General features: G+C 50.0%; 1 protein-coding gene and 1 long non-coding RNA gene across 4 annotated transcripts in view; one reads left to right on the top strand and one right to left on the bottom strand.

The window, feature by feature from the left end:
• Nucleotides 1-21,305, top strand: part of LOC130256475 (uncharacterized) — a 114,393-nt gene extending 93,088 nt beyond the window's left edge. Inside the window, exons 2-3 of one of the 2 annotated variants that reach the window (XR_008841122.1) lie at nt 17,611-18,356; nt 21,148-21,305. This is a non-coding gene — a long non-coding RNA (uncharacterized LOC130256475). Of the gene's footprint in view, nt 1-17,610; nt 18,371-21,147 lie in introns of those variants that run through there. The other variant, XR_008841123.1, reaches the window with a different exon arrangement.
• Nucleotides 299-16,791, bottom strand: GNG12 (G protein subunit gamma 12). 2 transcript variants are annotated; one of them, XM_056498148.1, is made up of 4 exons: nt 16,709-16,791; nt 10,558-10,615; nt 2,169-2,356; nt 299-1,725 (listed from the first exon to the last, which is right to left on the bottom strand). In XM_056498148.1, the coding sequence occupies exons 3-4, from the start codon at nt 2,262-2,264 to the stop codon at nt 1,600-1,602; spliced, it is 222 nt and encodes a 73-aa protein (XP_056354123.1). In that variant the 5' UTR covers nt 2,265-2,356; nt 10,558-10,615; nt 16,709-16,791; the 3' UTR covers nt 299-1,599. The 2 variants fall into 2 exon arrangements, with proteins under 2 accessions (XP_056354123.1, XP_056354124.1); XM_056498149.1 differs by having other exon boundaries at nt 2,169-2,285.

Below are 21,305 nucleotides of genomic sequence, written 5' to 3'. Positions count from 1 at the left end.
GTTTATTTTATGTGTGTTAAAAATGGTGTTTCCCCAAAATCTCTGGCCCCACCCAGGATCCCAGATCTGGATCAGCTTTAATTAAGGGCAGACACCAAGAGCATCCCTGCAGGGATCTCAAACCACACAGAAATTCCAATTTTCCCCCCAGATTCCTGGGAAAGCAACAACCCAGAGCACGAGGCTCCTTCCCTCCCCACAGCTGGGCACAGCTGGATTTCCCTCAGCCCTGCTGAGCAATTAACAGAGCTCATTAATTCTGACCAGGGGTGTGACAAATAAACACAGACACAGTGAAAAAGATTTAGTGCAGAGCCACCTTGTTGTTTTTTGTTTTTTTTTTTGACTGCCACTAGAAAAATACTCTGATTACAAAAATAATTTGCAGGCAAGCACAGGACAAGCAGCAGGTTTCTCTGTCAGGCTGATTTTTGGAGCTCTGCTGAAGAGATTTGTTTAACAAACTTGATTTTTTTTTTTTTTTAATCTGTATCAAAAGTGGGTTTATAATTTCATAGAGAAATGACAAATATGCAATGTAAAAGGCAAGTGGTTCATAAATTCTGCAAATATCCTCCCAGAAATGCAGGTTTTGGCAGATTTGCAGCCAGCTGAAGTCAGGACTATTTCTGAACCCTCCAAAATCTGCTGTTAATATATAAAGTTTATATATCTACACACACACACACAGAGAAAGACTTTTTTATTATGTGTATATATAAAATATATACTGGATGGAAAGGCCCTCCAATTATAAATGCATTACCACAAGGTGGAGATAATTTGGCATTTTTCCTGTTTAAAAATGATTTTTTTTTTTTTATAAAAAGGAGTCAAGTTCTGATTCCCTGCACAGAACCCAGCTGGGATTGGGAGTGAGGGCAGCATTCCTCCAGCTCTGCCAGGGCCCTTCCAGCCTCCCATTTTTTTTTTTTTTTTTTCCATTTCTTTTTTTTTCCTTTTCCCATTTCTTCAAGGGTGTGTTTTATACTAACACAGGTTTTTTTTTTTACTGGAGAAGAAAATGCAGCAGAATCCAAGCTGGAAATTCTGCTTTTTCAACTCTGGGAAAGCATCTCTGATTTCCAACTCTATCTTTTAAAAGCCCTGGGAAGAGAGGCCAGAGGGAGGAAGGCTGAGGCACAGCTCCCTGGAGCTCCCCAGCAGCTGCTACAATCATTTTACAAGGTAGTTTTTTGCTAAAAAAAATGCACTTTAAGTGTGCCTGCTGCTGCCAGCACAGGCACAACCCCCCCACACCCAAAAAAAAAATCCATAATTTTAAAAAAATGTAAACCCAGTGATTCCATCAGGTCTCTACCTGCAAAGCTCAGGCAACTTTGGTCGTGTTGGAGTTGGCAAATGCCACCAGGACCCCCCATGCAGAGACCCTGGAGCCCATTCCCTTGGCCAGGAGAGAGAGGGACTGAGTCAGAAAAATTCCTAAGAGAGCCAGGGATCAGCAGGGATCTCAGGGAATGCTGAGGGAAGCTGAGGGAATGGTCAGAGCAGCCATGGGGTGCAGGTACCTGGGGCAGTGGTGGTGCTTGGCCCTGCCCAGGGGCTGGCAGGGGCTGGGCAGGAGGAGCTGCCCCTGCCCTATAACAAAATGCAGGTTTTCTTGTCCTTGAAGGGGTTCTCAGAAGCTGGGATTCCCATCAGCAGGGGGTCCTTCTTGGCATGCTCCTCACAGTACAGCATCAGGTCTGCTGAGGCTTTGGACACCTGCAGGACACGGGGAAAACAGCAAAAAAAAAAAAAAAAAATGGGGTTTTCCATGGAAATGGGATCAAAATGCTGAGGGAGGCAGGTGGGATGGACTCATTGCTCAGGGCTCTGTCTGCTGGTTTGGGGATGGAGGGAAAAATGCACAAAAGCTCCTGCAGGAAACTGGAAACAAACAGGAGGGGCTTCAAAATAATTCCAGGGGAGGTTTTATCTCTCCTGGAGTGACAGGGGAACAGCTTCCCACTGCCAGAGGGTGGGATATGGGGCCACAGGGAGTGGATTTATTTGGATTTGTTGAGCTTTGAGAGGGGAAAGATGAGCTGTGGGTGCACAAAGCCACAAAACACTCAAAGTTCTCTGACTGTCCTGCAGCTGGGAGGGGGAAAACAGGGAGAAGGAGGGGAAAACAGGGAGAAGGAGGGGAGAGGCTGTGATCTCACCTTTATCCTCTCAATGGAAGCTTCTATCCTGAGCTGCTGCACAGTCCTGCGTGCCTGGGCAATGTTGTTGGTCGTGGTGGCTCCTTTGCCAGACATTTTCAGTGCAGCAGGAAAGTTCTGCTTGGAAAAGACAGGGGGTTGTTACTCAGCACCCTGAGCTGCTGTTGCACAGAGGTGTCCACTGCACCCTGCAAAAAGTGATTTTTAAGATTTATTATTGTTATATCCAACAGGAGCAATCAGGTAAAAAAACAAGTCTGGAAGTCAAACATGCTGCAAAGAAAAGCAGGGAGCTGCTGGGCAGGTTTCTGAGCCTGTGGCCTCTGGATCCCCCCACCTGCAGCTTCCCCTGGGTGCTGGAAAGGCACAAATTCCCTGTGAGCTGCACCCAGCAGGAGACAAGGTCCTGAGCCTGCCAGGGAGTGAGAGCAAGGATGGAATCCCAGGATGTGGAGGCTGGAAAAGTTCTGAGACCATCGAGTCCAACCTTGCCCAGCACTGCCCCCTGTCCCCAAGTGCCACATCCACAGGGATTGTAAATCCTGCAGGGATGGGGACTCAGCCCTGCCCTGGGCAGCTGTGCCAGGGCTGGAAAAGCTTTTTGGGGAGAAATAACATATAGAGGATGAGACAGAAATGTGGATTCTGTCCCATCTGTTACCCCAGCTGGGGCAGTGCCCCTGATCTCCTGGCACACATTATCTGCTCATGGGCCATCTTTAAACCAGCTGGGCAATCATCTTTATCTTCCCACAGCCCATCCTCCCTCCAGGAGATATCTCCTGTTCATGGCCAGTGAGTCCCAGGGCATGACTGATAAAATTCCATCATCCCATGGGAGATGCTCCAGCCAGGGGAGGAGCCAAGCCTTTCCTACCCAGATAAAAACTGAGATTTGGGACACCAAGGCACCTTCTTTCCACTGGATTCCAGAGGAAAGCCAGACCTTTCCACATCATCCCTGGAGCTTCAGAGGAAACTGCACCTTCTCCAGGAGCACTGCTCCAGCTGAACCACATCTGCCCCTGCAGGAGGATGCAGCCACCATTGAATGGGACTGTGCCAACACCCTGACTGACTGACGGGTGTCAGCTTGGATTCTGACTCTGGCAGGGCTGGGATTGTTCTGTGTAATACTGCATTTCTAGTTTAATTTTCCTAGTAAAGAACTGTTATATCTTTGCCTGAGAGCCCCTTAATTTCAAAATTACAATAATTTCAAAGAGCCTTTATTGGCACACACCTGCCCTCCACACCAGGACACTGGCACAGGCTGATCCCTCTCTGGGGCACTGGGAGGTGTCCCTGCCATGGCAGGGGTGCCACTGGAAGGGCTTCCAGCTCTCTCCCAACCAAACCAGTCTGGGATTCCAAAAGATTCAGGTTCAGGGCAGCCCTGCAGTGTCCCTGTGCTGGCTCTGCACAGCTCCAGGAGGATGGATTTGGATCCCTCCTGCCTCTGTGACCTTTCTGGGCATGACTCAGGTTTCTCTCACCCAGCCTGGCAGCAGAGCTGTTTTCCAGCTGGTGCCTGAGCCAGCCCAGCGAGCTGGGAGCAGCATTTTCCTGCTCCCAGTCCTGGTTTGGAGGGGAAATTCCATGGAAAAGCTTTGGGCAGAGCAACTCCCAAGGGGCAGGAAATGCCTGTGCAGGCACAGGAGGAGGGACATTCACTAAAAACTTATTTCCTGCAGCAAACACAGGCCCAGGGATGCTTCAAACCCATCCAGCCTGGCCTTGGGCACTGCCAGGGATCCAGGGGCAGCTCTGGGAATTCCAGCCCAGCCAGGAATTCCTTGCCAAGATCCCACCCCAATCTCCCTTTTTCTCAGTGGGAGCCACTCCCTGTGTCCTGTCCCTCCATCCCTTGTGCCCAGACCCTCTCCAGACCTCCTGGAGCCCCTTTAGATGAAAAAATGAATTTTCCAAGCAGGAAAAAATGAATTTTCCAAGCAGGAAAAAATTAATTTTCCAAGCAGGAAACTCCAACAGGCACTGCCAGAGCTGCAGGGGCCAGCAGGGACCCTGCCCACGTGCTCCAAGCCCCTCATCCCTGGGAGAACAAGGAGCTGTTTCACATGGACACAAAAGCACAGATCCACCACAAATGCAGCCCAAATTCCCAGCCCAGCTTTCCCTCACCACATTCAAAACCTGCAGTGTGAAAAACCCAACACAAAGCAATTTATTTCTATCCAGTACTGAATGCAGCTCAGGAGTTGCTGATTCCTGGGATTTTAGCACCTTTTTTTTTTTTTTTTTTTTTCTAAAGGTTAAAAAAGTTGCAAAATTAAAAGATAAATCATTATCCTCTCATTTAAGTGGGGAAAGGCCATGCTCAGCCTTCCCTCCCCCAGCCCCAAACCCCCTTTTGCCACTGGAGCTGTTGGATTTCTGGATCCCTTCCCACCCTCCATGGATTGACCTCCTTAGGAAAGTTCCAGTGCTTATTTTCCCAGCTGCTTAGCTTTGTTAATAAATGAGATGTTTGGGGGAAAAGAAAAAAAAAACAACAACAAAACAACCTAAACCATAAGATTTGAAAATTAAATTGCTGCATTTGCCCATCTCCAAACAAACATGAGCTTTAATAGCCCTCCTAAGATTACTAAATCTCTTCTGCAGGGAGATTTACAGCAACTGGGTCAGCTCCCAATAAATCTGGTTTTCCTTCCCAGATGCTGGCAACAGATCTGAGCTGCTGCAGCCATGGGGTTTCTCACAGGGTTGACAAAACTCCCCAGATTTCAGCTGGGGGTGTCAGAATTCTGCACAGCTTGGGGGGTTCAGAACCCTGGGCAGGGTTTTCTGGGATCACCCTGAAGAAATGACCCTTCTGATTTGTAGGAAATGATCCCTCCAAGGATCCCTGGTGCTCAGCAGGCAGCCCTGAGATCCTCCCTCATCCCAAATTTCCCTTTGGGATCCCTCCTGCCCCAGCACTCACAGCCACAACTCCTCCTTTGCTGCTCAATGCACCAACAATCAATTCTCAAGAAGTTTTTCCATTCACCACCTAAAAAAAAAAAAAAGGGGGCTGATGATCCAGGTCAGGTTGGACATTGGGGCCACTGGGTGGATTTAAGGTCCTTTCTAGGGTGGCACAGGGTGGGATTTAACATTTCCAGGGTGGCACTGGTGGATTTAAGGTTTCCAGGGATGGCACTGGGTGGATTTAAGGTTTCCAGGGTGGCACTGGGTGGATTTAAGGTTTCCAGGGTGGCACTGGGTGGATTTCAGGTCCTTTCCAGGGTGGCACTGGGTGGATTTAAGGTCCTTTCCAGGGTGGCACTAGGAGGGATTTCAGGTCCTTTCCAGGGTGGCACTAGGAGGGATTTCAGGTTCTTTCCAGGGTGGCACTGGGTGGATTTAAGGTTTCCAAGGTGGCACTGGATGGATTTAAGGTTTCCAGGGTGGCACTGGATGGATTTAAGGTCCTTTCCAGGGTGGCACTGGGTGGGATTTAAGGTCCTTTCCAGGGTGGCACTGGTGGATTTAAGGTTTCCAGGGTGGCACTGGGTGGATTTAAGGTCCTTTCCAGGGTGGCACTGGGTGGATTTAAGGTTTCCAAGGTGGCACTGGATGGATTTAATATTTCCAGGGTGGCACAGGGTGGATTTAAGGTGTCCAGGGGTGGCACTGGGTAGATTTCAGGTCCTTTCCAGGGTGGCACTGGGTGGATTTAAGGTTTCCAAGGTGACACTGGTGGATTTAAGGTGTCCAGGATGGCACTGGATGGGATTTCAGGTCCTTTCCAGCCCAACCCCTCTGGGATTTTCTGGTGGGCTCCTGTAGGAGCACATGGGGACATCCTCAGTGCCCTGGGTGTGACAAAGGGACCCAGAGATTCCCAAGCCCAGAGCAGCTGCAGGCAGGGCTGGGAGCCTCCCTGGGGCTGACTCACAGCCTAAAACCAGACAAAAGGCTCAGAGGCAGAACAGCCTCCCCTGGCCACCCCCCTGCCATGGCAGGGACACTTCCCCTGTCCCAGCTGCCCCAAACCTGCCCTGGGACACTTCCAGAGGAGAATTTATTCCTCATTTACCCACTGAAAGCTGAGCAGGATTCCCACCTGCTGCACTTTGCCAGGGAAATGCAAAACCAAAGGAAACTTCCAGTGCACTTCCTGCACTTTTTTCTTTCCTGAAACACCTGCAAGCAGGTGGAGCTGCCCCTTTTCCACAGAAAAGCCCAATTTTTTTCCAGGCCTTGCCCTATTTCTTCCCTCAGGCTTTAGGTAAGGAGGTTGCCATGCAGCAGATCCCAGATCTGCCTGGGCTGCCTGCCAAACTCCAGCTCCAGTGGGATAATTAAACTCTGGACTGTCTTATTTACTCTTTTAGGTCCAGGGCTTGGGAAGCACCTGCTGAGTGAAAGGTAATTAAATCAGCACTGCTAAAGCAGGGCTGGGAATCTGCTGGAAATCCCAGCAGCTCTGCCTGGAAAACAGCTCCCAGTTTGCTCCAGTTATGCAAAGCCAGCTTGTACTGGAGCAGCAGGAGAAAAGCTCTCTAAGGTGTCTTGGAAAAAGAAAAATAAAAGCAGATTTTGAAGTGACTAACTCAAAAGTTGGGCAGAACACAAAGCAACACCAGTGAGAAGAACAGCACCCAGCAGTGTGACACCCCATCACACTCTGCTCTTCCAGGCTGGCTGCAGGGATCTAAGGTTACAGCTGACCTGCAAATTCAGGTTCCATTTGCTCTCCCTTCCCCTGGAGCCCTGCAGGGGAGGAATGGAGCAGAGAGGGGGAAAAGCCTCTGCCAAGCTCACCAAGGGAACAGCAGGAAAAGGACAAGGGGTGTTCCCACATCCCCAGAGATCCTGATCCCCCTGGTCTGGGGGTGCTGCACACCCTGCAGGGCTCTGGGAGTCAGGGAATCGAGGATGGAGCAGCTCCAGCCTGGAAATGTTTGGATGCTGCTGCCCCAGAAACAACCCCCAGCATGGGAATGGTCCCACTGTGCTTAAAACCACAGGAACAGGGAGAAAAGGGAAACCAGCAGCTGGACAAGCTCAGAGCTGCTGCTCCCAGCTCCAGCCAGCCCTGAGCTCCAGTTTAAGGTGTCAGTGATTCCCCACAAGTGCTGCAGGTGTCCAGGGGACACCATCCCCAGCCCTGCAGACTGTTTGCTGGCAGGGTTTGAAGCTGGGTCTGGTTTGTCACCACCACCAACACAGGCTCTGATTGCTGCCCCACAGCCAGACCTGCCTGCAAAACCACCCTCCTGCCTGGCATCCCTTCATCCCACTGCCCTCAGCTGGGACCCTCCAAAAAGATTGGGAATAACACCAGCAAACCCCAAATCCCAAACCCAGCTGCCTCATTTTAGAGACACACACTCCTCAAAGCTCACAAGAATAAAAATAATAAAATTTTGCTTGTGAAAATGCAGGGATGTGTCAGGCAGGAAGGTGGTGGGAGGAGGAAGAAGGGATGCATGGAGTGGCACCAAGGTGAGGGAAATCCTGATGGAAAAGAGGGAAAAAGAGCCCCAGCAGCCCCTGGAGGGGTGGCACAAGCACATGCCAGAGCCTGGCCAGGACAGGGTGAGATTTCCATGGATCCTGAGGGATCTGCTCTCCCAGCAGCTCTGTGGGATGCTGGCTGGTTGGGAAATGAATGCTGCAACTTGGTTTTCCTATAGGGCACCCTTGGGAGCAGGTTTGTCATGACTTGCAGAACCTGAAAATGCTCCCAGTCCAAGCCAGGAGGCCACTGCTGCCTGAAAATGGGGGCAGGAATTAACAGCTCCATTCTGAGCAATGCACAAACTGCACACGAGCATCACAAAGTCTCTGGAACGGTGATATTCCCTGGGAAGGGAGAATCCAGGGAAAGGAAAGCCAGGGAAAGGAAAGGAGCACCCAGGGAAAGGAAAGGAGCACCCAGGGAAAGGAAAGGAGCACCCAGGGAAAGGAAAGGAGCAGGGCAGGCACGTCCCACTGAGCTCCTGCTCCAACCTGTCCTGCTGGGGGCAGGAAGGGATTCCAGCCTGGCTGGGCAGGGCTGCTCCCTGCTCAGGACATGCAGCCAGCCTGGTTTTCCAGCCCAGGGCAAAGCCCAGGGCTCTGCTGGCTCAGTGTGGGGCCGTGCTGACACCCAGTGGAAGAACCAGAGCTGGAATCTGTTCCTTCTGCCAAAGAGAATGGGAGATGAAAATGAAAATGGGGCAGCAAAAACACTGGAGGTCCTGCACTCAGCCAGCAAAATGGACTGGGGGAAAGGAAAACAGGGATTGGAGGTGCTTTGGTCCCACCCCTAGAAGGGTCCAAGGAGCAGCCAGGGACAGTGGAAGTGTCCTGGGACAGTGGAAATGTCCTGGGACAGTGGAAATGTCCTTGCCATGGCAGGGGAGGCACTGGATGAGGTTTAATTCTGGAATTTCACAAGCCTCACTCCCCACACAAGGAGCAGAGACACAAGTGGTGCAATATCCCCCAGATTTTCCACTCCTGCACTTGGCAGGCTGAACACAACATCCACAGAGCAAAGTTCCAGGGAAAACAGGGATCACCCCCCTGCTCCCATCACAGGGAACCAGGAGAAGGATTTTTCCTTTTTCCAACCTACCCCAAACCAAGCTGGGAGTAAACAGCTCCCTGGGTCTTGGAGGGAAGGGCTGGATTTTAAACAGGACTGGATTTTTAAACAACTGGATTTTAAACAGGTCTGGATTTTAAACAGGAGTAGATTTTTAAACAGGTCTGGATTTTTAAACAACTGGATTTTTAACAGGAGTAGATTTTTAAACAGGTCTGGATTTTTAAACAACTGGATTTTTAACAGGAGTGGATTTTTAAACAGAAGTGGATTTTAAACAGCATTGGATTTTTAAGCAGCACTGGATTTTAAACACAACTGAATTTTTCAGCAGGACTGCATTTTTAAGTACAACTGGATTTTTACACAGGACTGGATTTTAAACACGACTGGATTTTAAAACAGGACTCAGGTGAGATTTACAGTCATGGCAAAAATATTTTATACGAGCTAGAAAAAGTTTGGGTTTGGTAAAAAAAAGCAAGATCCTCCCCAAATAGGGATGATCCCACTCTGGAAAAGCTGAAACATCTGGCAGCTGCAGGACTTGCAGTGGTTTTAGGGGGAAATCTCAGATTTCAAACCCAGTTTTCCAGCAGGAAAGGTCCAGCAAGGCCCAGCTCTGCTCCCAGAGGAGGTGCAGGAGCCAGGGCTGGATGAGAAATGGGAATTCTGGCCCTGCAGATCCACCTGCTCTGCACAGGGCAAACACAGAATAAAAGCCCCCAAAAGCACAGAACATCCATTTGTGATGTTTCCTCATTCAGAGAATTTACACTTGAGAGTAGTGAAAGATTCTACACTAGAGATTTTTTTTTTTAATTATAAATAATGCTGCCAGTCTCTTAATTGGGGATTAAAATCCTTAATGATGTGAAATGAAAGGAAACAGAAAATTCCCAAGATCTTCAATTGGACTTGGGGCTCTGGGTGTTTAATTAAAGCTGTGTTCCTTCATAACCTCACAGGTTATTCCAGCACCATCCTGCTGATCAAACCCTTTGATTTTCAAAGTCAGCCTCCACTGTGGGGCTCTGTCAAACCCAAGGTACATTTTGGGAGAGGAGCAGTGGAAAAACCTGCTTTTGTTTTCCTCTGTGTTTCTTCTGCCTCCACTTTTTATATCTCCAGCACACACGGATGAAAAGTGACTTTTAGATCAAGGTTACTTTGAAAAACATCAGAGCAGTGTTCTTTTAAAGACATCAGCCTGAAGTCACTGCAAAAGGCAATGAACTGCAGGGCATTTTCTGCACAGAAATTTCCTTTTCCCCTCTTTCCCAGTGGGAATGAGCTGGGCAATGCCCTGTGGGGAGGAAAACTCCAAAGAGACTTTTGCAAAGAGATTTTTCAGCTGGATGCAAAGCAGGCTGTGAAGCAGCAGAGGGCTGGGCTGAAAGGTTATGTCACCTTCAGCAAATTCTTTGTCTGGCACAGATAAAAGCTGGAGATGCTCTGGGAGAGCCCCAGGGGGCTCAGCTCCAAAAACTGGGAAGGTTGGGGAGGATTTCAGCACCTCTTTGGCTGCAGGAATTTATCAAATGCCTGTTTTTAAAAATGGGGGAAATACAGAATAATTTTTTAAATTTTTTTTTATACATGTAGCACAGCAAATACAGAAATGATCAAGATTTGGATAAAAGAAAAGCAGATTTTTCTGCCCCTTAAATTCAAAAAAAAGCAGTCAGGCAGTTAAAAGAATGAGGTGAAAAGTGTCAGCAATCCTGCCAAGGACTTTCTATTTGTTCTGTTCCAGAATGAGATTAAATCACCAGGGTTTGGGACCTGTCCTGCTGCTTTGTATTCTGCATGAAAGAAAAGAACCGGAGTGGACTGGAAACTCACCTACATAGGCAGACTTGCTCCCTGTCCAGCTTGCCTTGATTTTATCAGTGTAATGATCCTGAAACAAGAATAAAATGAAAATTATCAGGATTTCACAGTGCAAGAAAGCCAAAGCTGGGAGTTGTGGTTTATTGCTAATCATAAAAACAATATTTTGAGATTGGAAAATCAGGATCTGGGCATTTCCTGAGCTGGTTTTGTGTTGTAGTTATCTAGGAAAAGAATATATATTTATATATGGATAAAAAGATGAAGAAGATGATGTGAAAGTTGGCTGAAAAATCTTTTTTTGTATAACTGGATACAATAAACAGCATTTTAAATATGAAATAAATTGCTGTATACCTGGATATAATAAACAGCATTTTGAACAATAAATAAATTGCTGTATATCTGGATACAATAAACAGTATTTTAAATAATAAATAAATTGCTGTATATCTGGATACAATAAACAATATTTTAAATATTAAATAAATTGCTGTATACCTGGATATAATAAATAGCATTTTAAATAATAAATAAATAAATTGCTATATAACTGGATACAATAATCAGCATTTTAAATAATAAATAAATTGCTGTATATCTGGATACAATAAATAGCATTTAAAATAATAAATAAATAAATTGCTGTATAACTGGAAGCAATAAATAGCATTTTAAATAATAAATAAATAAATTGCTGTATATCTGGATACAATAAATAGCATTTAAACCCTGGTTTGGCTCTTACAGGATGGTTCTGAGCAGGGCAGGCAGCATGGGCAGCATTCCCAATATTCACACCCCATTTCCTGTGCTGGAAATGGGATCACACTGGTAATAAAGTGCTGGTCAAATCATTGTGTGGAGGAGGGAAATAAATTGTGTTGAAGACAGTGTGCCTTGGCACAGTCCTTGTCCCTGTGCCAGGCTTGTCCTGTCCACATCCAGCAAGGAAACCAAAATAAATAAATGTGACACGAAACCTCCTCCACGGACAAAATCAGGGTTTGGATGGAAAAGCTGCTGCTCTGCTTATCTGAGCCATGCCCCAGTCTGCTCAGGGAAAAATAAAACAGATTTTTAAATGGACTTGTGCATCCTGAGAGGGATGGAAACACAGACAAAACAAGCAGGGAGCACAGGGATGGTTTGGGCTGGGAGAGACCTTCAGGGATGAGAATATGAGAATATTAATGAGAAATAATTCCAGCTCTGGGGCCACTTTCCTGCTGATATTCCTGCCTAATCAAAGCTCCTATCAAAGCAGCCATAAAAAGCCACAAAGCCAGCATTGCTGGCATAGTTTGAGGCTGGTGTAATGCACCCCCTGCAAAAGGCTCCACTCAGAGGGAAGGAATAAATCAGGGAAGGGCTCGTGGGCTGAGGAAATTCCACAGCTGGATGGGTCCCAGTCCCTCTGGCCAAGGCTGGCAGCACCAGCCAGCTCCTCCTGCACTGCAGCTCCAGTTCCAGCTGGAGCATCCCTGCTTTGAGGAATCCCCTGCAAGATTTACAGCAACACAAACCAGATTTAGCTGGGGAAAGGAGGGTTCCCCTCCCAGAAAAGTCAGGGACATTTTCTGCTCATCCCAGCTCCAAGCTTAGATCAAAACCCCTGACTTTGAGAGAGGGCTTGAAGCACAAACAGAGCTGAAAATGTAATTTGGGATCTGCTCAAAATTATTCACAGCAACCACAGAATCACAGACTGGTTTGGGTTGGGAGGGAGCCCAAAGTTCACCTCATCCCAATGCCCCTGCCATGGCAGGGACACTTTCCACCACCCCAGGCTGCTCCAATCCCAGTGCCTGGGACACTGCCAGGGATCCAGGGGCAGCCACAGCTGCTGCCCTCCCTCCCAGGGAGGAATTTATTCCTAATATCCAAATCTGCCCTGATTTTCCCTTTCTGTGATAACCACCAGTCCCTGATGTTCAGCCAGCAAGGGCTGGGTCCCAGGGCATCCCCTTGGAAACTGGAAGGGAGAATTTCCTCTCCTTGTCAAACTTCTGCTTATGTGCTCTGGGGGAGGTTGGGCACAAGTAAAACCCTCACTGAGATGGGAAAACCAGAGAAAATCTCCCCGTGGTGCTGCACAGGGAATGGTTCTGGAGAGGGGATGGCACAGAGAGCTGAGCACAGCCTGGATCAGGGCAGCACTGGGAATGCAGCCTGGGAACTCAGGCTGCTCCCTCCCACAGGACCAAGATGAACTTTTCCTTCTCCAAAGCCTCTGGAGGGTCAGAGCAAAGAGAAAAACGCTGGAGGATAACAGCAAGAGGCAGGGCTTGCAGTGGGGAGGATCACACAGTGTGCCAAAAATCACCTGTGCCTGCACAGCAGCTTTGGAAATCAGGGGAGAAGGGATGGGAGGACAAAGCGGGAGCAAGGCTGGCCCCTGCCTGGGCTGAGTGTTTAAACACGGAGCTGATCCCTGCTGGCCTCAGCTGCTGCAGCACAAATAACCCTCAGCACACACTCCTGTCCCTCTCCCTCCTCCCCCGGAGCCCAGCACATGCCAAGACGCTGATACGGACACAGGAAGCTGAACATAAACACACGGCCTGTTTTACCAAATAGCCAAAGGAACACAACTAAAAATACTCAGCTGCTGGTGTCCAGGAACATCCCAAAGCTGTGATCCACCCCCAGCCACGCTGCCTGGGCTCCAGAACAGGGAGATGAGATTTGGGGGACACTCTGCTTTCACAAAATCCCAACTGGTTTGACTGGAAGGGACCTTAAAGCTCATCTTGTTCTGTTCCCACTTTCCATCACCCCAGGCTGCTCCAACCCCAATGTCCAGCACTGCCAGGGATCCAGGGGCAGCCACAGCAAATCTGGGAATTCTCTTCCAGGGCCTTTCACCCTGCCAGGGAACAATTCCTGCCCAAAATCCCATCCAGCCCTGCCCTCTGGCAGTGGGAGCCACTCCCTGTGTGCTGTCCCTCCATCCCTTGGGAATTGTCTCTCTCCATCTTTCCTGCAGCTCCTTCAGGCCCTGCAAGGCCACCCTGAGCTCACCCCAAAGCTTCTCCTCTCCAGGTGAACATTCCCAGCTCTCCCAGCCTTTCCTCCATCCCTCTGACCATGCTGGTGCCTCCAACATCCAGGTTTTTCCTCTCCTGGAGCCCCAGGGCTGGGGGCAGCTCTGCAGGGTCTGCACCAGAAGATTCAGGTGGAATTCAGAGATCCCTCTCCTCCCCAGGGACAGCTGGCTGGAAGGGGCTCAGCAGCTCCACAGGAAGGAATGTTAATCCACATCCCCTGGGAATGCTGGACCCCCAGAGCCAGGTGTGTGTCCAGGGGATGGATGTAACCCCACCTCCCTCCCTAAAATCCCACTGACAATCCCACCACACCCCAGTCACCCTGAGCACTTCTGCCACAGCCTCTGCTCTTCCTCATCAATCCTTGCAAAATACAGAATGGAAACTTTGCTCCTGTCATCAGTGTTGTCTCACCCTTCCAGATTCCCCCCTCAGGTTATTCCTGAGAGCAGAAATGATCTGGGCCCAAGAGCTCCCAACACTGAGTGCAGGATGGAGGTTTGGAAAAACGAGCCCCAACTGTGTAATATTGCAAAATCCACCGAATAACTGCACAATTCCAGCAGTGCAGGAACCCCAAGAGCCACCAAACATCTGCAGCTCCCCAGGAAAAGTCAGTCCATGATGACGTTCAAGAACTGGGGGTGTTCCAGCCCAATTCCTGGAGTTCCACTCCAATTCCTGCTCCTGACAGGGATATTTCTGTGCCAGGCACAGCAGCCTGCCCCCATTCCCATGGTTTGTGTCAGCACAGATGGAGTTGCAGCAACTCAATCCTCCCTGGGATACAGCTCCATGGCTGGGCCAAGGCTGTGCTGGGGTTTCCCTGGATAACTGCAAACCTTTGGAAATGATCCCCTCTGCCCCCTGCAGTCATCTCTGCTCTGGCAAAGGGGACAAAGGGAAAGGGTGAGGATTTGTGGGGCTGCACCTCGGATTTCTGGAGCAGTGTGGGTCTGCTTTCACAACAGAGCACAGCCAGAGAGGGATGCACTGGGATTTGGGACCTGGCCAGGGAAGGAAGGAGCACATTCCCACCCCACACAGCAGCATCTCCCACTCAGCATTCCTGCAACCCTTGCAGGGATGGTGGAGCCACAGAAAAAGGAGGGAGAGGGACTTTTTAAACAGGCAGGGAGGGACAGGACACAGGGAATGGCTCCCACTGCCAGAGGGCAGGGCTGGATGGGATTTTGGGCAGGAATTGTTCCCTGGGAAGGTGGGGAGGCCCTGGAAGAGAATTCCCAGATTTGCTGTGGCTGCTCCTGGATCCCTGGAAATGTCCAAGGCCAGGCTGGATGGGCTTGGAACACCTTGGGATGGTGGGAGGTGTCCCTGCCATGGCCCTGGATGGGATTTAAGGTCCCTTCCAATCAAACCATTTGGGTTTCCATAATCCTACTGTGCCCTACAACAGAGAACTCAACATGAATCTGGTTTAAAAACTTCAAAAAGTCTTTTTAGCAACAGAACCTAAAAACTTAAGAACTTCCAGTACTTAAAAAGTTATCATATTGCCAAAGAAAAATTACATTTGAAATAAAAAGTATTTTAAACCTAAAGCACAACCCAATAATTTGATTTAACACCAGCAAGACTTGAGAGATCAGTTGTTCTGCTGCCTGGGAGCCCAAGAAACTCCTCCAGGATAAGAGAATTTCATCTCTCAAGGAAAAATCCTCCAACATCTGGGTGATTATGGAATGAGCTCACCCTCAGCACCAGAGCCCATTCATTGCTCCTCTCTGGAACTGATTGCTGCTTGATTAGAGACATCCCAAAGGCTGCAGTGCATCCCACAGGGGATTGAGGAGTCATTAACTCCACACTAATCCCTCAATCTCATTTAGTGGCACTGAGCAGCACAAAACCCTGCCAGTGTCCACTGCTCCCCCTTTCCTCCCAGAAGTGCATTTCCAAACAGCTCACACCCAGACAGACACACACAGTAACCTGGCCCTGATCCTGTGGGGACACTGCCGGTTAAAACACCAGGAAATCACCTGGCAAACTGCTGGGAATTCCATTTGATGTGCCACACTAATTAAATTATGGAATATCCCACAAATCCAGCTCCTGGCCAGGACAATCCCAAAATCTCCCCCTGTGCCTTGGGGTTGGGATCAATCCCTGGGGATCTGTGTCCACCAAACTCTGCAGGAAAAACCTTTCCCAAAATCCAACCTAAACCCCTCCTGGCATAGCTCCAGCTCCTAAAACCACCAGGCTAAAATCACAACATCCAAACCCTCTTTCCCTCCTCCCAAAAAAATGAAATAATTTAAAAGTTGCAACAGAGAATCACAATTTAAAGTTACAATAAAGAATCACAATTTAAAAGTTACTAAAAGAACTGAAAACTTCCAAGAGTTGAGCTCGATCCCTGTGGGTCCCTTCCAGCTCAGGATGTTCTGCAATTCCATAATTCCAAGCAAATTTATTACTGCAACAGGGCGTGTAATCTCAGTATCAAGACGAAACCTCCTGGAATAATGACTCTTCCCACTAATTAACCTCCTTCCCACACTCAGCCCACAACTCCCCCCACGTGGGAAAATTCCTCCGCCAGGCAGAGCTCCGTGATTCCAAGGAAATAAAATTGGGGAAATTTAAAGGATTTAGCTGGAAGTTGGGGGGTCCCCCCCTGTATTTGGAGCTGCCAGCCCTGGGTATCCAGAGGGAAGGAGGTGGGAAGGAGAAGGAAAGGAAGAAAAACCTGCCTATTGCAGAATTATCTTTGCCTAATTAAGCAGATTATTTTTTACATAATTAAGCAGATTTCTGCCTCATTCCCGTGCCACGCGCTACTTGTTGAACCACATCGCTGCCTCCCGCCGGGAACGCTCCTCAGCACGACCAAAAACGGGGGAAAAACATTTAAAAACTACAAACCCCTCTAATCTAAACCCAAAAGCAGGGAGGCACCGCTCGGGCCCGGCCCGGCCCGCCAGGCCCTCAGCGCAAGGGCCGGGCTGGCGCTCGCCGCTGCCCCGCGGGGCTGTCCCGGGCACAGAGCTCGCTGTTCCCGCCGGGATCGCCGCTGTTCCCGCCGGAACCGCCCGGTCCCGGAGCCGCCATCCCCCCTGTCCCGGAGCCGCCGTCCCGGCACTCACCGAGCGCCGCTCCCGGGGTCTCCACGGGCGACCGGAGCGCGACCGAGGCCACGCCCACCGAGCGGGGACACGCCCACTTCGCACAGACCACGCCCGCTGGATGTGGCCACGCCCACCGCACAAACCCCGCCCCTTCCACATAAACCACGCCCGCTCCATACAAACCGCGCCCCTCTCCACACAAACCACGCCCACTCCGTGTGGCCACGCCCACCGAGCGGAACCACGCCCCTTTCGCACAAGCCACGCCCACCCCGCCGACGCCGCCGCGGCCACGCGGCGATCCCGAATCCGTGCAGAACTCCTCCGGCAGATCCGGTTTGTCCCGTTCCCGAGCGGGGATTCGGGCGTGTTCGGGAAAGGCTGGGTGAGAAAAGCGTGAGCCCGTGGTGGGGAATGGGATGGAGAGGTTGGAGCGCGGATGTCCCGGGAGTTTTGGGATGAGGGGCGGTGGCGGTGGCCAGGCAGGGGCAGATGCGGTTTTTGCCAAGGTTTGTGTGCTGCCCCAACGAGCCCGGCGTGCCTCTGCTTGAGGGGCTTTGATCCTGGGATCACCTGCGAATACAGAGGCAGGGGAGGGCGTGGATTCAAATTTAAATAAAATTTAAATACGGGTTCCTGCCTGGGAGCCGCAGGAGGGAGGAGGGTTGGAGAATGAGGGTGGGGAGGCCCTGGCACAGACTGTGGCTGTCCCATCCCTGGAATGTCCCAGGCCAGGCTGGACGGGGCTTGGAGCAGCCTGGGGCAGTGGGAGGTGTCCCTGCCATGGCAAGGGGTGGAATGGGATGGGATTTAAAATCCTTCCAACTCCAAGCAGTCTGGGATTGTGGTAAATTCCAGGAAGATGCTGCGCTCATCCCCATCCCTGCCTGTATCCCCGTGGAGCATCCCTGCCCTGAGAGCACCGGGAAAGCCTCTCCCTGCTGCTGTCCCTGGCTCCAGCCTGTCTCCACAGCAGCTTTTATGGGAGAGGGGATGGGATCACCAGCCTGCTGGGCTCCTCTTTATTGCCATTCCAGCTGGGATGCACAGGAGGACCTTGTCCTGCGTTATGCCCCAGTGAAAAAAAAAAACCAAACCAAACCCAATCAAAGCCTTTAGGAAGGCTGTTAAAAGAGAAGGAATTCCTCGTTTAATTCCTAATTAAAAGCACAGGAATCCAGTTTTCCCAAGTGAAATTAAAAGCACAGGAATCCAGTTTTCCCACCAGGCAGGAGGGGAGCATTGCCCTCTCGTGGGCTGAAGCTGCAGCTTTGCACCATTCAGTCCTGAGCCAGAGTTTAATTAGGCAGCAGTAATGAGCTCCCTGTGCAGCACTGCCAGGTGAGCAGCCCTGAGCCTGGCAGGGGTTCCCAGGAGCTCTGCTGGGGCTCCTGTCCCAGTCCACCCAGTTTGCCACTGGGACACGCAGTGGAGACACACTGGGAGGCCACACTGGTTTGAACTTTGTATTTTCTCCATGAAACATTTCTTTTCCTTTCCACTAGGGGTGGGATAAAGACTCAGCAAGAGGTGATCTCCTGTTTTTCCATCCTTTTTTTCCCTCCCAGACATTCATTTGGATGTCTCACCTTTGAAGGCAGGACTGAGTTCTTTGGATCCTGGTGGTGCACAGGTTTTTCTTCCTCCTACAAACACAAATAAATATGTACTTGTTAATTATTATTATTGTTATTGTTATTACTATTATTATTATTATTATTATTATTATTATTATTAGTGTGTAATAGCAGTCTAGATCAGGGCATTCACTCTTAGATATTGGGAAGGAATTCTTCCCTATGAGGTCCTGCTCCTGGATCCCTGGAAATGTCCAGGATAAGGTTGGACAAGGCTTGGAGCAGCCAGGGACAGTGGAAGGTGGCACTGGATGGAATTTAAGGTCCCTCCCAGCCCACACCAGTCTGAGCTGAGATACTGGGAGGGACTCAGAGCAGTATCCAGGGTGGAGTCCTGCCCCCCACCACCATTTATCTCTGTTATTTCCTGCATAACAAGGTTCAGAGTTCAGCCAAGGGCTGCCTGCAGTGCCCAGCCTGGGAGGTTTTGCAGCAGCTCTGCTCTCAGGGTGCACTTTGGTCAGAGAAAGCAAAGCCAGATTTCTTCTGCCCCTTTGGATGCTCTGTGTCCCTTCCCAGGGAGGTGGGGGATTCACTGAAGGGTTTTGGGACCTTTCCCAGAAGGATCATGGAAATAACAGATGCTGGAGGAAATGAGCCACACCACTGCCAGCCCCAACAATCCTGGCAGGAGCAGGCAGAGCAGAAAAGCTCAATTCTTGGACAAAATCATCCAAATTATACCATGTTCCCCCTCAAAACACAGTGATATTCCCCCAGGATCTGTGCAGAACAGGAATTTTGATTTGGTTTTCCCAGGATCCTTGCAGAATGGGAATTTTTGCTTGGTGGCTTCACTGAGCTTGTATTTAACCAGAAATGCAGAGAGAAGTGACCCTGAAACGAGCTGGGAGCAGGCAGGGGCTCACTGCTGGTTGAAGGCTGGGGCAGGGTGGAGGTTGTTGTCCTGAGATCATCCCTGAGCAGAGTCCAGAGTGACAGCACAGAAAGGGACTTCATAAACAAAGCAGGCAGCTGTGCACAGCCAGCAGCCAGGGAAAGCTTTCTCTGGAGCAGAAGAGTGATCAAATTCCACGTGGGAGGTGCAGGAGACAGCACAACGTGATTTCCAGGATGTTTTCCATCCCTCATCCCTCCTGTCTGCAGGGCCACGGGCTGTGCACCTGGTCCTGCTGTCCCCTCTCCATCCCTGCTCCATCCACACCTGCCATTCTTCCCTTCTGGTCTCATTGGAGAGGCTCCTGTGGCTTTTCCCAAAGAACCAGCCCCCAGGAATATGATCTGAACCTCCCCAGTGCTTATTTCCCCTTACTGTTTATCATGTATTCCTTCCACAGAGGAATCCCTGTCTCACCTAAATCCCCATCCCTGGGCTGGGCACAGCTTTTCCTGGAAAAGACTGTCCAAAAGGAGCATGTGTTATCAACAGTCTCATTTTTCCAGCATGGACACCCCCAGGAAGAACCTTGTTAAGGCTGTTTTGAGGAACCATTAATGCAACAAAAATAATCAGACACCAAATATCCTTGTGTTCCACATAACAAACACTAGCCACCCTTCAGCATCCTCTTTCTTGGATGTGAAGACTTATTTTTCTACTAAAAATTAACCAAATGAATCAATGCCTGGAATTATGCCTGGGGGAATGAGTAATTTCTTGCAGTTCATTGAAATATTTCCCATTTTTGAGCCATATTCTGGCTCATCTTTTCAGATAATCACAAAACCAGCCACTCTCCCCTAGTTCCAGCTTGGCCAGCTGGTAAAGCATCTGACAGCAGAAATGGCTGAAACAACCTGAGCATGAACATTCCTTTATTTATTCATTTTCTTTCCCGTTTTTGGGCTTTATGTTGTTGAAATGGCTGCCCAGGGACAGAGCTGGGTGCTGCAGCTCAGGTGTGCTCCTCCCCAGGGGCACAGGGGGTACATTCCACTCTTCCCTCAGCTCCACATCCACCCCAGCAGCTCCATGTGGACCCGTGCAGGGCTGGACGTGGGTGCAGGCTGGGATCTGCTCCATCCCTGCTCCAGGGATGCTCCAGGCAGTCAGGAGGATGTGGGCAGCAGGATGTGGGCAGCCAGCACTGGCAGAAGAAGCCTTTTCATCACTCCCATCCCAGATGAGACCTTGGTTTTGATCCAAGCACTCCATGTGATGGATGGGTTTTTCCCTCCAAGGAGGGATTTTCACTGCCTGGGTGTGAGCTGCTCATCCTTCACCCACGGGCAGCCTGAGGCAGATAATGGGATGCAGGGGTTGGAGGAAAACATGCAGGAACAAAGGAAAGCCAAAACGTAGGAGAGAGGAGTTTTCGTATCTCCATCCTTAGATATTTTTAGTCTGAAAGGCACAAATGCATCACTGAGCTATGAAAGGAAAGCTCCCTGCTGCTCTCCATGTCAGAGATTTGGAGCAGTGCTTTGAAGGAGGTACCTGTGGGCACCTCTATCCAGGTGTAGGAAAACCACATCCCCACAGGCAGGGACACCTTTCACTGTCCCAGCTGCTCCAAACCCTGTCCAGCCTGGCCTTGGGCACTGCCAGGGATCCAGGGGCAGCCACAGCTGCTCTGGGCACCCTGTGCCAGGAATTCCTTCCCAATATCCAATCTAAACCTTCTCTTCTCCAGTTTAACTCCAATCCCCCTTGTGAAAAGCCCCTCTCACAGCAGATCAGCTGTATTTACTTTCTGCTCAAGGCTTGGAGCAAGTTCTCAACAAGCTGCCAGCAAGAGATGGGCTCTGGTGGGACCCCCCTTCCCACCTGGATAAGAGCAGAGGGGATGGTTGGGTTGGACACTCTGGTTCTGTGCTAATCCAGGAAAAAACAATCATTCCTTTCCCTCTAATTTTCAGACTTGCTGGAAGTGGGAAGAGGGATGAGCAGCAGATGGGATGGAGGCAGCAGCCCAAGCCAGCCCCTGTTCCAGTGCCCAGCTGTGCCAGTGAATTTCAGCTCCACCACCACAGGACTGTCAACAAACCAAACTGAGCCACAGCAGTGCTGAGCTCCC

This window comes from Oenanthe melanoleuca, chromosome 8 (assembly GCF_029582105.1).
Source record: "Oenanthe melanoleuca isolate GR-GAL-2019-014 chromosome 8, OMel1.0, whole genome shotgun sequence".
NCBI classification, from domain to species: Eukaryota; Metazoa; Chordata; class Aves; order Passeriformes; family Muscicapidae; genus Oenanthe; species Oenanthe melanoleuca.
Note: the sequence above shows the minus strand (reverse complement) of the source record. Positions and strands in the feature narration are given on the sequence as shown.

Excerpts from the sequence above, each read along its gene's own strand:
- GNG12 (XM_056498148.1), bottom strand. The coding sequence starts at position 2,264 with ATGTCTGGCAAAGGAGCCACCACGACCAACAACATTGCCCAGGCACGC. Across the intron at positions 1,726-2,168 it reads CTTCCATTGAGAGGATAAAG|GTGTCCAAAGCCTCAGCAGA; the intron begins GTGAGATCACAG and ends CGTGTCCTGCAG.